The sequence below is a fragment of the Lithobates pipiens genome, unplaced genomic scaffold (genome assembly GCF_037356315.1).
Source record: "Lithobates pipiens isolate NorthernLeopardFrog02 unplaced genomic scaffold, aLitPip1_a1.2 Scaffold_16, whole genome shotgun sequence".
NCBI classification, from domain to species: Eukaryota; Metazoa; Chordata; class Amphibia; order Anura; family Ranidae; genus Lithobates; species Lithobates pipiens.
This window is the reverse complement of record NW_027507748.1, coordinates 80,843,295-80,860,559: the sequence shown is the minus strand read 5'-3', so window position 1 is coordinate 80,860,559 and position 17,265 is coordinate 80,843,295. Positions and strand designations below refer to the sequence as shown.

General features: G+C 44.1%; 1 protein-coding gene across 1 annotated transcript in view; it reads right to left on the bottom strand.

Annotated features, from left to right (window-relative positions):
- BTG3 (BTG anti-proliferation factor 3) overlaps positions 1-17,265 on the bottom strand; it is a 48,552-nt gene that overhangs the window by 17,159 nt on the left and 14,128 nt on the right. Inside the window, exons 2-3 of the mRNA XM_077480056.1 lie at positions 5,608-5,850; positions 3,535-3,672 (exon numbers count right to left, since the gene is read on the bottom strand). Of these exons, the coding sequence (XP_077336182.1) occupies positions 3,535-3,672; positions 5,608-5,780 (311 nt within the window). The 5' untranslated portion in view covers positions 5,781-5,850. The remainder of the gene's footprint in view (positions 1-3,534; positions 3,673-5,607; positions 5,851-17,265) is intronic.

The window sequence follows — 17,265 nt, the reverse complement described above, 5'->3', positions numbered from 1 at the left end:
AGAGAGAAACTATCTTGTAGCCTGTGGAAATCAGGTCGCAGACCCATTGGTCGGATAACCGGGAGGTCCACCAGGCTGCAAACTCCCGAAGGCAACCCCCCCACCCAATACGTGGGTGGGGGCAAACCTTCATGCAGTAGCACTTTTGTTCTCAGGCTTACGGTTCCAGGGATGCTTTTGACCGTCCGTGGACGTCCTGTCGGGCTGGGAACGTTTTGTCAAAGCAGAGCGGAAAAAGAGGGCCCTTGCCTGCGGCGTGACTCCTTAGCCTTTCTGGCCTGTGGGAGTATTGTACTCTTACCACCAGTGGCATTCTTAATGTCATCCAACGAGGCTCCAAAGAGCCACTCGCCAAGGAAGGGAAGATCGGTCAGGGCTTTCTTGGATGCCTGGTCAGCAGACCAGCATTTTAGCCAAATCAGGCACCTCAGCACCACAGCGGACACTGAAAACCCTGGATAGCAGAGGAAGAGTATCCAGGGCCGCATCACAAACGTACTTAAGGCCTTGCACTATTTGGTCTGCTGGTTCCACGCAGACAGGGGAGGCGTTTTGCTCTCCCAATTCGCGGTGCAAAAGTTTTGCCCACTCAGTGTCTGACACCAGTGCGGATGCCAGTACTGGTCGCACGGCTGACCCCACAACCGTAAACAAGGAACGAGCCACTGCATCGGCCTTCCTGTCCTTGGGATCCTTAAATGCAGGAGTCCCCTCTACCGGGATCGTGGTTACTTTATTTAACCTGGATACTGGGGGGGTTCACGACGACAGGAGGAGCCGACCATTTCTGAGAAGGCTTTCCTCAAAGGGGTAACGCACCGCCATGTTTTTGGGGACCGAAAAGGTCCTTTGCGGCCGACCGCATTCCCTGTAGATTAACTTGTCAAAATAAGTTAAATATGGGAACACCTTAGGTGACCGTGCTAGCTTGCGGGACCCAAAAGGAACCGATACATCAGCAGAGGGATCCGCTGGCTCCGGTATCACGCACAGCTGTGATAAGTGCTCCAATAAGCGCTTTGTCCTGCCCGGAATAATCCTCACTGTCCGATTGGTCCTGATAGGTCAGAGCAGGGGTCACCAGCTGCAGCAGGGCCTGAGTCTGCATCAGAGCTCTCCCCAGAGGATGGGGGGGGGGGGGGGGAAATGGGGCCTTTTACGCGTACCCTTCCTTCCACGCACCACCTCTATTTTAGCAACAAAAGAGTTAAGGACCGCCGTCAGGGTGTCCATGGGCACAGCGCCATCCGCAGGTGACCCGGTTGCAATAGCTTAGCTTTTGGGGGAAGAAACACCAGTTTCTGAAGCCATGCTGACCCTACCCTGTCTGCCACCTGCGAGGGGACTTAGGATAGTGAAGGTCCCACCCTCCTGCTGCCGCCGTGTGGGGGGGGTATCTAGCGCCAGACTCACCACCCTGGGGCATTCTGTGACTGTCACTAGCCATGCCTGTAGTCCCTAGGGGGTTACCCAGTTGCAGAGTGAAGAAACTGTCGGCAGCAGCTGTATAGAATAGCGGTGAAACGATCTGCAGACTTGCACCAGCATTCAGGGAAGAGCTATCCAGTGTCCTGTATACACAGTGGACACAGGAAACAGCATGTGCGAGCACATGTAAAGCTGTCACAAGGGAACTGCAGTGAAAAGAGCTCTCGGGCTTCAAAAAAAATAAAAAAATCGGAAAATCCTATAAAAAATGGCTGCTGAGGCTCACAAGGGGAACCTGCTTTTCCCACAGTCAAAATGGCCGCCGGGCAGCGCCATAAAGAAAAAAAAAAAAACACACAGAGAACAGCGCTGCCTGCATTCAGCAAGAACACCTGGGAAGACTACAAAAGATAACTCAACCAGCCTGTCACCCAGCCGGCAGTTGATGAAAGATCCTGGGATCTTCTATCTTGCGCAAAAAAACATCAAACCTGCATCAAACGAAAAAAAAAAAAAAAAAGTGGACCAAAGGGACCGCAAGCTTCCTAGGTCATGCTCCTTCACTAGGCAAAATAAAACTGAGTTCTGCCTGGGGGCAGGGAGGGTTGTTAGCCCAGGGTCCGCCCCCCGGGGCGGGACTAAAGTTCTGTGTATTGTGTTACAATTTTTGCCTAGTTCTCCTAATGGCAGGCTGACAAACCCATTTAGTTACAGAGAGGAGCGGTGTCAGTCGGTGAAGATAAACCTAGAAACCTTTGCTGCGGTTGCCCCCAGAGCCATTGGCTCCCGATGCAAAGTTCTGCTGTCTGTCTCAATAGACGCAGCAGCAGGATGCAGGAGTGCGCCTGCACGGATGCCCCCGTGGAAAGCGGCCCACCATGGGGCCATCTGATGAAGGTGAGGAGCCAGAAGCCTAGGCGGGCATCCCAGAAGAGGATCCTTGCAAAGTCCTTGCACAGAGCAGGCAATGACAGGCTTTTTATATTAAAAAAAAAAAAAAAAAAAAAAAGCTAAATCTTTACAGCTGCCACTGACACTTACTAAAGGCAAATACTGCTCACTTTGCCAGGGAATTTTCCTCAGAGCTTAGCAAATGTGGTAAAATTACAGCATAATCATCATAATAGATTTATATAGCATCAACAGTTACGTGGCGCTTTACAATATAAGGGCAGGCAGTACAGTTACAATGCAGGAGGAATCAGAAGGCCCCGCTCGTCAGAGCTTACAATATAAAAAGGGAGGATCAAGAAATACAAAAAAAAATAAAAAAATGTAATAACTCTGGGGGATGGGCTAACGGATAAAATAAATGTACAGTTGTTAGGTGTGGTAGGATAAGCCTCTGAAGAGATGAGTTTTCAGTTTTCGTCTGAAAGTGGACAGAGTAGGAGTTAGTCAGACAGATTGGGGTAGGAAGTTTTAGAAGAATGGAGAGGCTCTGGAGAAGTCCCGGAGGCAAGCAGAAGAGATGGGGAGGGAGGGGGTGACAAGGGAACTAGAGAGCAGGTGTTCTTGGGAGGAACGAAGAGAACGATTAGGTTGATATTTTCAGACAAGGTTAGTGATGTAGCTGTGGGCCAAGATGTAATTAGTTGAGTGGAAGTAAGTGGAGGGATTGGCAGAGGGGAGTAGCAGACACAGGGCGGTTGGTACGGTGGATGATTTAAGTGTCACTTTAAGTTTAACTTTAAAATACTTTTAAAGCAACCCCATCATTAGAATGACTTTGAAAGTCAAAATGACCCCCCGCAAAGAAGACAGCACATACATACCTCCTCCTGCCGCCAAGTCTAACACTGGCGCCTCCTAATGGCCTATATAGGTCAGTAAAGCACACAGTCCTACAGACCAGCAGTTCCAACTACCTAGGGCAGCCAACACCATTTAGGATTTTTTTTTCTGTAAAAAATAAGTGCTTTTCCAAGGCAAAAACCACTGCTTTACTATACCTCTCCTCCATCCCACACAAACGTAAAATAAAATGGTTGTACAACCAGGGCATCCCTGTGTTTTGCTAAAGAGGATCAAAAGAACATGGGGATTGTCAAATTTGTGCTTGAACAAATACTTTCGGAGGTTTGCGACCACCTTACATTAACTCACCTGCAACACACTTCACATGGATCCACCCATAATGTCATTTCTTTGGGTAACCCCAATTCTTCATACAGTAAGCCACTGTTGAAACAAGCCTTCTGGAGGTCTGGATCAACACCCTGATATCGATTCACACGGATACATCTTAAATAGGAGGAAAGTAGGGAGAAAAAAAAAAATAATAATAACAAAAAAAAAAAACAAACACACATTTTACATGTACTGGAATGGAATGGAATGAAAACCAATGGAAGTTTGTTACATTCTCGGTACACAACAATTAGCCTAGTTATTAACATTTAGGCTTCGTTCACATAGATATACTAGAAGTAGAGCCTATGCTCATGCAAGGACATGTTTACCCACACGGAGATGTACAGGTGTTCTGTTAGTCGCTGTGCAAACAGTCCCATTAAGGTCTATTGGGATGTAGCAGATGCAGAGACAGGCGCTGCTCCAAATTTGACAGCTGTGTGGGTGCATGGCCCCGAACACTGATAGTGTAAGCTTGGGGACACGCACTGCATCCCAATGGACATCAAATGGACTTCCTGCCCGGGGGATGAGCAGAACACCTTTACAATCACGAGCAGGTAAACATGGGCATACGCTGTACCCTGCTGCACAAGTGTCCACACACAGACACGCAATGTATTGCAGAGAAAGGGAGGGGGTGTGGCTTTATAGCACAGAAAAGGGGTGGGGACATAACTTACCAGGTCTTCTACATTCCAGAGTACACCGATACATACAGACCACTGTGAATGGAAAGACTACAAGTCCCATCTTCCACTGCAGAGGAGGAACTAGATTTCCATGAACAAGTATGGCGACGACCCGCACTTGTAGTCCATGGTTTACTTCCTCCAGCCCCAGAACAGAAGGTCTGTACTTCTGCGTTAACCTTGGCCTTGGATGTAAATATAGGAGCATATGCAAATCAATGTAGATGCATTTTTTTTTAAATGATAGACTATCCCTTTAACCAAACTGATCAGTCTGTCTATAGTGCTCTAAACTCAGGGAAGATTAAATCTACAGGCACTGATTGAAACTCCAGGCAGATAGAAGACAAAAATCTTGCAACACTTTTTCAATGCAAGTACCAGAATTTGACTTGGCTTTAGTGTCTAGAACTCTCTAATATCGATCTGTATATCACCGATATAGGAAAAGGCAGGATAAAAAGCCAATCAGGTATGCAGCATGCCATGTGCTGACAAGAGACATGCGAGTGAGCAGAGATTATCACATGTGATTTTTCATCTTCACTGTCCAATCAGCAGGCTGGGGGGTGGAAAACATTATCCCCTGCAAACCTACAGGTAAAACAAATCGAAATGCCCAAGCAAAATTTGGCAACTTTGACATGCGTTATACTTTGTGCATCCAGAAAATAATAATTATATATATATATATATATATATATATATATATATATATATATATATATATATATATATATATATATATATATATATATATATATATATATATATATATATATATAAGTATTGCCATACCCTTCCAAAAGGTAAACCCAAAATTAAAATCTCCTGCTTCTGGTGATCACAGCAATACCACGTTAGTTGTTGAATGTACCCATAGTACTGCCAAAAAACAATAGTGCACATTTTGCTTTATTTAATCCTACCGGACATAAAACACAGAAAAAATAAATAAAAAAAAATAAAAGAAAAAACACCAGCCTTGACCTAGATCAATCTAAGAAAAAACAGTAACATACGCTGGACAGTTATAATGGTATTAGAAAAGGTCTACAAACATAATCCACTCTAGGCACAATTTTTTTTAATTTATATATATATATATATATATATATATATATATATATATATATATATATATATATATATATATATATATATATATCTATACATACATATACACACACACACACATATATACACACACATATACACACAAATTAGGGGGACTGTCTTATATTTAAGACCTAGTTGTATTTTTGGCTGGAACTCTGGTTTAATTAACCTGTCAAAAGCAAAAACAAGTTGTAGATTCATTCAAGGGCCCCATTTTTCACTGGTATACACATACCTATAGGCCTGTCCTTTCGTTGGCGTTTCCGGGTACCAGTGATTAACATATTTATCATACAGAATTCTGCTCAGTTCTTCAGAAAAGATCTCAATATCCTCCTCACTTAAATTTCTATTATTTTTTAATAGCTTTGACAGAAAAAATACGACTGCAGAAATTTCGTTCTTCATCTTTAACCACACGCAAGAGAGTAAAAAACAAAAAAGTAAAAAAAATAAAAAATGAGATTGTTGCAAGGATCTGAAAGAAAAAACAAAAAGAGCATTGGTACACTACAACACAGCAATGGGAAGACTTGCATGGAAAGATACGTTCTGAGGTACGCCTAGGCTTATAAAACTGCATCATCTCTCACACACATACCACCATTTTCTTGCTACTTAGTCATGTAAGGGAGAAAAAGCAAGCAGGCCCAGGTTTGGCACAGCTAAGGCATTTACTCTTTTTAGGGAGATTTCTTTTATTTGTAAACCATTCCTTTGGGGAGAATAATGCTACAAACACCTTCGAAACAATAACAATAAATAAAAAAATATACACACACACACACGCACCACGAGTCGACATAATGGATTACGAAAATACGTCGACGTGCACGAAAGGCGTCGACGCGTCATACATTGCGAGTTGCAGGTCAATATAACCCCACCACGGCTTTCAGCGCAGTGCTTCTCTCCCACACACTATCACGGCTGACTGTCCCCTATCCTTCTCCATGCTGCTCCGTGTCTTCCGCTCCTCTGTGCATCTGTCCCCCTCCATGCTGCTCCGTGTCCCCCCTCTCTTCTATACAAGGTTTTAGTAATGAGAACTGTATCATTAGCCAACATGGATTCATGAAGAATCATTCTCGCCATTAACCCTCTATGAGGGGGAGAGTTGCCATCTAGATAAAGGAAGGCCCAGGCACGTGGTGTATCTGGATTTTGCAAAAGCATTTGGCAGTTCCTCAAATGTTTACTGTACAAAATAAGGTCCGTTGGCATGGACCATAGGGTGAGTACATGGATTGAAAACTGGCTACAAGGACGAGTTCAGAGGGTGGTGATAAATGGAGTACTCGCAATGGTCAGGGGTGGGTAGTGGGGTCCCCCAGGGTTCTGTGCTAGGACCAATCCTATTTAATTTGTTCATAAACGACCTGGAGGATGGGGTAAACAGTTTGATCTCTATTTGCAGACGATACCAAGCTAAGCAGGGCAATAACTTCTCTGCAGGATGTGGAAACCTTGCAAAAAGATCTGAACAAATTAAAGGGGTGGGCAACTACATTGCAAATTAGGTTCAATGTAGAAAAATGTAAAAATAGGACAGCAATTTATACACGGGGGGTGGGGGGGGAATCAAGGATGGTAAAGGACCTGGGGGTCCTAGTAGACGATAGGGGTGCAACAGATCGGCACCGGGTCACCCCGCTCGGATCGGCACACGCCGTGTTCCACGGAGCGCTCCGCAGTCTCGGCCTTAGGAAAGGCCGCGGCTTCAGCTTAGTTCCATCTTGGTGCACCCGTCTGTTTACAATGACAAGTCACAGCCATCCCTGCAATACCCTGCCAATACTCACCCAGCCATACCGATCCATGCTCAGCCAATATTACATTGGGGGAAGATGTGAATATTAGCGTGGGAGATGTATATTAGTGGGGGAGATTGTGGATATTACAGTGGGGACTATATGGTGTTGGAATTTTCATAGGTTTTTGCAAATTCAATAATTATTTACTGATCCAAAAAATGATCCGGTCCGTGACACGATCCGAGAGTCTTTTGATCCATTGCACCCCTAGTAGATGATAGGCTCAGCAATGGCAGGCAATGCCAAGCTGCTGCTAAGAAAGCAAATATTTGGCATACATTAAAAAAGTCGATCAACTCTAGAGATAAAACAATTCTCCCGCTCTACAAGACTCTGGTCCGGCCGCACCTAGAGTATGCTGTCCAGTTCTGGGCACCAGTCCTCAGGAAGGATGTACTGGAAATGGAGCGAGTACAAAGAGGGACAGCAAAGCTAATAAAAGGGTTTGGAGGATATTAGTTATGAGGAAAGGTTGCGAACACTGCACTTTATTCTCTGGAGAAGAGTTTAACAAGACTCGTGGCCACTCATTAAAATAAGAAAAGAGGTTTGACCTTAAACTACGTAGCGGCTTCTTTACTGTAAGAGCGGCAAGGATGTGTAATTCCCTTCCACAAGCGGCGGTCTCAGCAGGGAACATCGATAGTTTCAAAAAAACTATTAAACACCTGAATGACCACAACATACAGGGATATACACTGCAATACTGACACACATAGCTTGGACTTGTGTCTTTGAAAAAAAATAAGATAGATATATATATATATATATATATATATATATATATATATATATATATATATATATATATATATATATATATATATATATATATATATATATATATATATACATACATACATACATACATACACACACACACACACACACACACACACACACACACACACACACACATATATACATATACTATAGGCATTTCCATTGGTATAAAACCGCTTTAAGACCAGTCATTTTTGCTGAGGAAAGCCCAGAACACTTTTAGGAGGCCAGCTGAAAAGCACCGGGACTTTCCTCAAGGTTTCAGTACATTGCACTCAACAATTGAGTCAACAGGTGTTTGTTGATACAATTACTTTGGCAAGTTTCATTTGCAAAAAAAATAAAGAAATAATCATACTGCTGCTCTGTCTGGTTTCTCCACTGCTGCAACAGGTGCTTAGTACTGGTTCCAAAGGATGGCCAGATTCTATTGAATGCCATAAGGACATGAAGTGGATGTAAACCCGCACATATACCCAGTGAAGCGAACAGCCTCAGATGATACAGAGATAAAGCAAATCTCCATACACAAGTTTTACATGTATATCTGCTGTCTTCAGTGCGTTTTTGCATGCAGTTATGCATTTTGCATTTTTATTTTTCTCTTTAAAAACACACTACAAAAACACTATGTAGCTGCTTGCCAAGGAGGGGGCTGGGAAGAAAGGAGGATCATGGGGTCCCCCAGGTCTAGTATGGAGTCGGCGGGAAAACCTCCACGCCAAAAATAGTTTTTAAAACGGCGCAGGAGTCCCCCCAAAATCCATACTAAACCCTTATCCGAGCATGCAGCCTGGCAGGTCACGAAAAGACAAGTGAGCCGCCCCCCCTCCCCTTCTGAACAATACCAGTCCACATGACTTCAACATTTGGGGGAGGGGGGTGGAGTCACACAGCCCCCTCCCCCAGCACCTTGCCCCCATGTTGATGGGGAGAAGGACCTCTCCCCGACAACCCTGGCCGGTGGTTGTCAGGGTCCACGCGCAGGGGCCTTACCGTAATGTGGAAGCCCCCCCAGCCCCCCTACATCACAGCGAGCGATAGCACAATGGGGGAAGACAGTCACAGAAGGAGGGAGGCTTTTAATTTTCTTTTATAACAAGTGACCAGTGGCAGAAGACGGCTCAGAGCTATTTTATTAATAAAGGCCTCACATTTCACTGCTTTTTGAGGGGAATGGGTAGCGATATCCATTTACATATGGAGGGCGATACCTCCACAACCACCGGCCAGGGTCATCAGGAAGAGGCCCTTTTCCCCCCATTAACATGCTTTCTTGCTTGCTCCCCTCCCCCCCCCCCCCCAGGAAACCTCCATGTCCCCTCCTTATCTTGACCTGATTCACTGATAAGCGTTTGGTATGGATTTCCCAGGGGGGGGTTGGTTCCCCCTCTGATTCCATACTAGACCCAAAGGGCCGGGCATGGACCTGGGGGGAGCCCACACAGTTTTTTCCCCCCCGGCATTTTTTTTTTTTTACATTCAGCTGTCAACGGGGAAACCCAGCTTCCCAGCCCCCTCCTTAGCAACCAGCTATGTACAGTGTTAAAAAAAAGATGCAAAACACATCACAAATTGCATCAAACACAACAACACTTGGGTTTCTGGAGTGGTTCAATTGAGTCTATTACTCACAAATCACGAGAAAAAAAAGTCCAACCCTTTCCAAAAATGTACCGGCCACAAAACGCAAAGATGTGAACTTTTACCTTAGGAAACCATGTTAAAATGTACTGTAGTGCGTCTCTGCAAAAGAAACTAAAAAATGCATACATGTGACCCTAGGGTTAGGTAGCATGCGGACTGCTAATTTATAGCAACCTCCCCGACACACACACACACACACACACACACACACTTCTAGCTCCTGTCTCAGAAGTTAGGCAGCTACAGAACATAGTGCTTTGGAGAGAGATAAGTAAACACTACAGATATGTGCCCAGCTCAAAATTCATTAATCGGGTTTACAGCCGATCAAGTGGATGGTCTTTTGCCGTTATAGTATTTAAAGCGGTTGTAAATCTCCATTTCAAGTTGTACCTATAGATAAGCCTATAATAATTCTTACCTATAGGTACAGTAAATATCTCCTAAACACGCGCAGTTTAGGAGAGATTTACTTTGTACTGCCCTGATGGCATCATCGGCACATGCGCTATGAACGTATGGCCCTCTGTGCTGCTTCTTCACTAGCGAGTCCTGTGACTGGCGGCTCCAGCACACGTGTGCGGGAGTGATGTCACGTGACTTCGGCCAGTCACAGAGCCGGAGTCTGTGGCCCCGGAAGGAAGAGGGGCATACATAGCACAGGCTTTGTTTGCAGGGTTTACTTCCTCTTTAAAAGTCTAAGTTCACCGTTGCAGAAAAATGTAATACACATTTCAGAAGGAAAAAAAATAAAAAAATAAAAGTGCATTTGTTATTTTTTTTTCCTGGAGACGCCTGGAAAGCATTGCACCCACACAGTCGTTATTTTTGATGCTGTTGAATTAGCTTACAGTTTTTGCTGCTCCTTCATTTCCCCGATTGCAGCTTTTTTTGGTGGCTCCTTTCCCTTGTAGGGCCCCATGTAGCCACCCGTGCATGATGGGTCTTCTTGTGCCCAAAGAAAAATAGCCTCTGCGGCAAGCAATCCCTAGCCAACTGTGCACTGTAACGCACGTGCTCTTACTACATAGATGTTCTGAGAAGCGGCACCATAGATATGAATAGGGTATATAGGGCAATCGTCCATCAGTGGACTCTGAGTCACGGGAGGACAAAAGTAATTCTACTCCTGTCACCCACAAGTGAGGTATGGCCAAAATAGTTTTGGTCATTAATTCTCTTTTATGAATGCTTTAAAGGGCTAGAAGACCCCAGTACAGGTCTTTCGCCATTTAGAAAATTCTGGGAGGGTTTCAGAATCTAATGTATATCATTAGGGGAATCTAGCAGCAAGATCTTCAAGAGTTCCTTTTCCAATACAGCTAGTAGTTTTACCACCTTGAAGCAATAAGGTCTTTTAGATTTAAGCTCTTACAAGTAATGTGTAAAGTGTTGGCACTATATAAATCCTGAATGATAAAGAATACTGTACTTTTGTTGAGTCACCCATTCTTCCTTTCATGGTCTAAGCCTTCAATAGCTTATCTGAGAACACAGAAACTCCATGCTCCGTCTGACTCATACATCTCACAGATGTCTTACCAATGATTCTTACTAGTCATCAACTACTATGTGCAGCTTCATACCTCTCAATCATTTTTTGTTTCTATAAAACCATTTAGAATTCTTGAAAAATCAAGTGGGGGGGGGGGGGGGGAGCTCCAAACCTGCATTCAGAGAGCTCACTGGCATAATTCACACACAAAATCATTCTAGTGGCCACAATAAATCAATTCTACCCAAAAGAAGGAGTTTACACGCATAAGCTTCAAAACGCTATATGCGTGTAAATGCGCATAATGTGGCAAAACAAGCTGTTTTTATGCAGGTTTTTTTTTGACAGAATGATCCAGCATGGACAGGTATATTTTACGTGTGCATGAGGTCTAATACTGTAAGAAATACTTTACTGCTCCCTCTCTCATGTCATAGCCGTGTAGCCATTGCTAGATAGAAGCTGTAAAAACTCAAACTGGAAATAAAAGACTTGACCCTTGTGCACACGGGTGAGTGGGGCCGAGATCGAAAACGTTGGTTGGTGTATTTTCCAGTCTACGATTCATAGCTGCTGTGTACAGCCACCCTTAATTACGGGACGTGGTTGTACAAAGGTAAAGTCAGGTATAGGTCAGCCAGTAGGGAAAGGCACATTGAAAAGGAGTTCATGTACATTTTTTATGTTGTGTTCTACAGCCACTACCCAGAGATGTTAGAGCTGGAGGAAAAAAAAAAAAAGGGGGGGAGGAGTAAAGAAGGAGAAGGGGAGAGGATGCAAAATTTTATTTTTGTAGTTCCACATTAAATTGGTTCTAAAGGCATAATGATTTCATCTTAATGCATTCTATGCATTGAGAAAAAAAATTAAAAATAAAATAAAAAACACACAGCTCATTTTCACACACAATCACTAGCAGTGTACTTGTGCCACTTCTCTGGGTAACCTCAGACATTTATAGTCTCATTGCAGACTTTATGCATCAAGCCATAGTGAAGTGTTATTTACCAAAGCTTTTTTACAACTCTCTGCTGAATGGAGGCTATAGCTTACTAATAAAGCCATATTATAAAAATGTACTACCCCAAATAACTAGGGGTGCACCGAAACGACACTAGACCGAAACAGATACCAAAAATGACCGATACAGAAAATGACAGTTTTTAAAAAATATATATTTTTTTATACAGGAAATGATCAGAGACTGGGGACATGGTACAAGATCAGTGCAGCCTTGCCTGTGCAGAGGAAGAGAGAGGAGAGCCGCCATCAGGTTGATTAGAGCGCCAGGAACACCACAGCTTTCATTTCAATAGCTGTGTGTTCCCCGTTGTGTGCCGCCACATACAGCCCCCCCCCCTCCAGGGAACTTTGATAGACAGATCACCCGTCCAATCCTGGGACAGGTGACCTGTCTAGCAAAGTGTCCGGACAAGGGGGAGGGGCTTTATGCGACGGCACACAATGGGGAACACACAGCTATTGAAATGAAAGCTGTGATGTTCCCGGCACTCTAATCAACCAGGTGGCTCTTCTCTCAAATCTACGCTATACGACACCCCTGTAATGGGCAGCACCAGGGGCAGGGGGCAGAGCCCCACCTCATTTTCAGATCCATTATCTGCCTTTTTCTCTTTCGGCAAATTGCCGAAAAGGCCATTTTCAGCCAATATGTTGTTTCGGAGGCTGAAATTTCGGTTCTTCCCTACAGCCAATAACAGTTTTTGCACCAGGCACAATGTCAAACCCTCAGACCAAACTGTTGGCTAAAAAAAGTACCCAAAAACTATGCAGGCCGAGGCTTTAAATCAGGGGGGGGATTTGATTTAAATCCAAATTTAAAAAAAAGTGCAACTGTCATCTGTCTCTCAGCGGCTCCTCCTCTGACCCGCTGTTGACTCGCCAACAGTCCCATTCATTTTAGACCCCTTTTACACTGGGATGGTTTTCAGGAGTCTGAAAACCGCCCCCCATTCATTTAAAGCGGGAGTAAACCCAGTTAAAAAAAAAATGATAATCACCACTGGAAGGGGTTCATTTTTTTTTTACTGTAGAACAGTGAAAGTAATATTTACAGTGGTGGTTTTATTTTTGTACTATAAAGGGCTCATTTTATTTAACCCCATTATGTTACTGGCCGATCGATTAGTTGTTTCAGCCCTAGATATTAGTTATGAGGAAAAGTTGCGAGCACTGAACTTATTCTCTCTGGAGAAGAGACGCTTGAGAGAGGATATGATTTCAATATACAAATACCATACTGGTGACCCCACAATAGGGATAAAACTTGAGGGAGTTTAACAAGACATGAGGCCATTCACTAAAATTAGAAAAGAGGTTTAACATTAAACTCCGTAGAGGGTTTTTTACTGTAAGAGCGGCAAGGATGTGGAATTCCCTTCCACAGGCGGTGGTCTCAACGAGGGGCATTTATAGATTCAAAACAAATACTAGATAAGCACCTGAATGAGCACAACATACAGGGATATAACAATGTAATACTGACATGTAATCACACACACAGGTTGGACTTTATGGACTTGTCTTTTTTTCAATCTTACCTATGTAATATACTATATAGACACCTAGAGCACCACGTTAAAACACAGATTTCACAGCTTTACATCCTTCTCCGCCTCCTTTTAGGATTTACAAAATACATGCAATGATTTCTAAACAAGAAAACAACCAAATAAAAGTTACCCAGAGTTCAATGTTAACAGATTCAGCACTGAAGTGTTTCAGGAAAGGCCTGGACGTAGATTTTGCAATGTTCTATGTAGAGGCCAGATACTGAGGGATATGCTGTGGTAATATGACAGACACAAGGTAAATGATATAGCTGTGGTTTTGGATCTGGAGGTTCCTTTACACGCAAACTTTGAGACTGCCACATAGACAGCTTAAAGTAAACCAGTTATGATACATCCTGAGCTGCCACTGTTGACTCTGAAAATGCTAGCCGACCTAATAATCTTGATAGATTTAAAATAAAATGACTGCCCCAGATGCGGTGTAAAATATACATTAAAAACAGAATGCAACGATTTTCAAATCTTGCAAACCCATATTTTATATTTACAATAGAACACATTCAAATGTTTAAACTGAGAAAATTTACCACATTTAAAGAAAATAAATAGAAATGGGAGTGGCGCCAGCAGATTGGCAAAATGCTAACATGGTACCAACCAGTGTGGATATAGTTCAATGATTAACCACTTAAGGACCGAGCCTCTTGCTGAGATTTGTTGAATGTATATATATCCCCCGAAGGAGCTGCTGGCTATTTTTGGGCTTACCGTTACCTTCCGTTCTCTTTGTTGCACGTCTAGGGGATGTCCCGTGGTAGATGACCCAGTAACTTCAGACTGACAATAGATCCACTTGAATGGATTTTATTTGCAAAACTCAAACAATTGAACAGTCTTTCAACTTGGGATCAGAGGGTTGGAAAAGGAAGTTCAGGTACTCTTATGCTGCGTACATACGATCGGACTGTCCAGCGGACAGTCAGTCAGACTTTGTAGCGGGGGTCCGCCGGACTTTCCGAAGGAGCAGACCTGCCCACACACACACACACACAACCAGACTTTTCCAGCGGACAATCCGCCGGACTATGGTGGGAGTCCACAGGACTTTTGAAATGAACAGACTTGCCCACACACGGAGAAAAGTCCATTCATTTTGAACGTGGCTCCAGGTACCCGGGACTAGCGAAGGAAGTGAATGTTGCCACCTCCATAGGCGAGATTGACACCTCGCTGGCCCCGTCACCTCGTATGGACTTAAAGGGGAAGCCCTACGCCGAAAAACAGACCCTTATCCGAGCACATAGCCTGGCCGGTCAGGAAAGGGGGTGGGGACGAGCGAGCTCCCCTCCTGAAGCGTACCAGGCCGCGTGCCCTCAACATGGGGGTGGTGCTTTGGGCAAGGGGGGCCCTGCGGCCCACCCATCCCATAGCACCTTGTCCCCATGTTGATTAGGACAAGGGCCTCTTCCCGACAACCCTGGCCGTTGATCATCAGGGTCTGCAGGCAGGGGGCTTATCGGAATCCGGGAGCCCCCTTTAATAAGGGAGCCCGCAGATACCGGCCCCCCACCCTATGTGAATGAGTATGGGGCATCACGTACTCCTACTCATTCACCTGGTGAAAAAAAAAAAAAAAAAAAAAGTGTATACAAACAGCACAAATTTTTTAAATAATTTATTGGACCGCTCTGGTGGTCTTCTCTTCCGTCTTGGGGGGCCTTCTCACCGGACTCCTCCGCTATCTTGTGCTCTTACTAGCAGATGAGCACGGCTTTCTTCGTCACCGCCGTCTGGGGGGGGGGGGTCTTGTCCCCCTCTTCAGTTCTTCTTGATGGGCCTTTGCTATCTTATAGCTCTTTTACTAGCGGTGGCCTGGTCTTCTGTCGCCTTTTTTTCTGACTTCGGGGGTCTTGTCCCCCTCTTCAGTTCTTCTTGCCAGGCCTCCACTTTTTTTTTCTTATAGCTCTTTTACTAGCGGTGACCCGGTCTTCTGTCACCGCCGCTTTTTCTCCTCCTCTTCCTTGAGATGTTGTTTTGACGCTCTCTGGCCGTAATGACAGGGACGCGTTGTGCGGCGACTTATATAAGGACAAGGGGCAGGGGCACCGGTGATGTCACATGATGATCTCATCACATCACCGGTGACCCCACCCCTTGTCCCTATACAAGTTGCCGCACAACACATCCCTATCATTGAGGCCAGAGAGTGTTGGAGGGGAGAGGAGGGAGGAGACAGAAGACCGGGCCACTGCTAGTAAAAGTGCTGGAAGAAGAAAGCGGAGGCTCGGCAAGAAGAACCGAAGAGGGGGACAAGACCCCCGAAGTCGGGAGAAGAGAAGAAGGCAACAGAAGATCGGGCCACCGCTAGTAAAAGAGCTATAAGATGATAGCGGAGGCTAGAGGTCGGCCGATATGGGTTTTTCTCTGGCCGATGCTTAGAAATCACTGTGGCCGATGGCAGATATATGATGCCGATTTTTTTCTCCTTTTCCTCCCCTCCCCCTTTCATCTCATAAAATCTAAACAGACACCTTTCCCACTGGGATGTTTTTCAGGCGCTTTACGGGCTAAAAATAGCCCCTGTAAGGTGCCTGCAAAACAGCTCCCCTGCAGTCTGTGTGAAAGCCCGAGTGCTTTCACACTGAGGCGATGCGCTGGCAGGATGTAACAAAAAAAAAAAAAAAAAAAAAAAGTCCTGCAAGCAGCACCTTTGGAGTGGTGTATACCGCTTCTCCACCACTCCTGCCCATTGATATGAATAGGCACCACTGCCGAAGCACATGCAATGCGATTTGGCAGCGGCGCTTCACGGGCGCATTTAAAGGGGTTGTAAAGGTAAATTTTTTATTTTCTACATAGGTTCCTTTAAGCTAGTGCATTGTTGGTTCACTTATCTTTTCCTTCGATTTCCCTTCTAAATGTTTTTTTTTCTTTGTTTTCTTTGTCTGAATTTCTCACTTCCTGTTCCTCCTCAGTAAGCTGTTCAGTAAGCTGTTCTGGCTGACTAACCACCAGCTCTGGTGATGGTGAGAAGTTTACTAAGGAGAAACAGGAAGTGAGATATTCAGACAAAGCAAAAAAACATTTAGAAGGGAAATCAAAGGAAAAGGTAAGTGAACCAACAATGCACTAGCTTGAAGGAACCTATGTAGAAAATAAAAAAATTACCTTTACAACCCCTTTAACCTCTTCCTCGGCCACTAGCTGGGTTATATGCGCCCCACTAGCAGCCAAATAGCACTGCTAAAACTAGCAGCGTTTTACCGTCAACGCCTGCCCGCTCCAGTGTAAAAGCAGCCTTAATAAGTGATACAGAAAATTTCTGACATTTATTAAACAAAACAAACCTCCAATCAGTTCACTTGTATGTATAATTTAGATAAAAAAAACAAAAACAAAAAAAAAAAAAAAAAAAAACAACACACACACACACACACACACACACACACACACACACACACACACACACACACACACACATATATTAAATATAAACAGGTAATCAAAACTTTTTGAAAAAAAAAAAAAAAAAAAAAAAAAAAAAAAAAAAATGCAAAAATTTACTGTTTTTTTTTTTCAATTCTTAGTGTATTTTTTTCCCCCAAAAAATTGCATTTGAA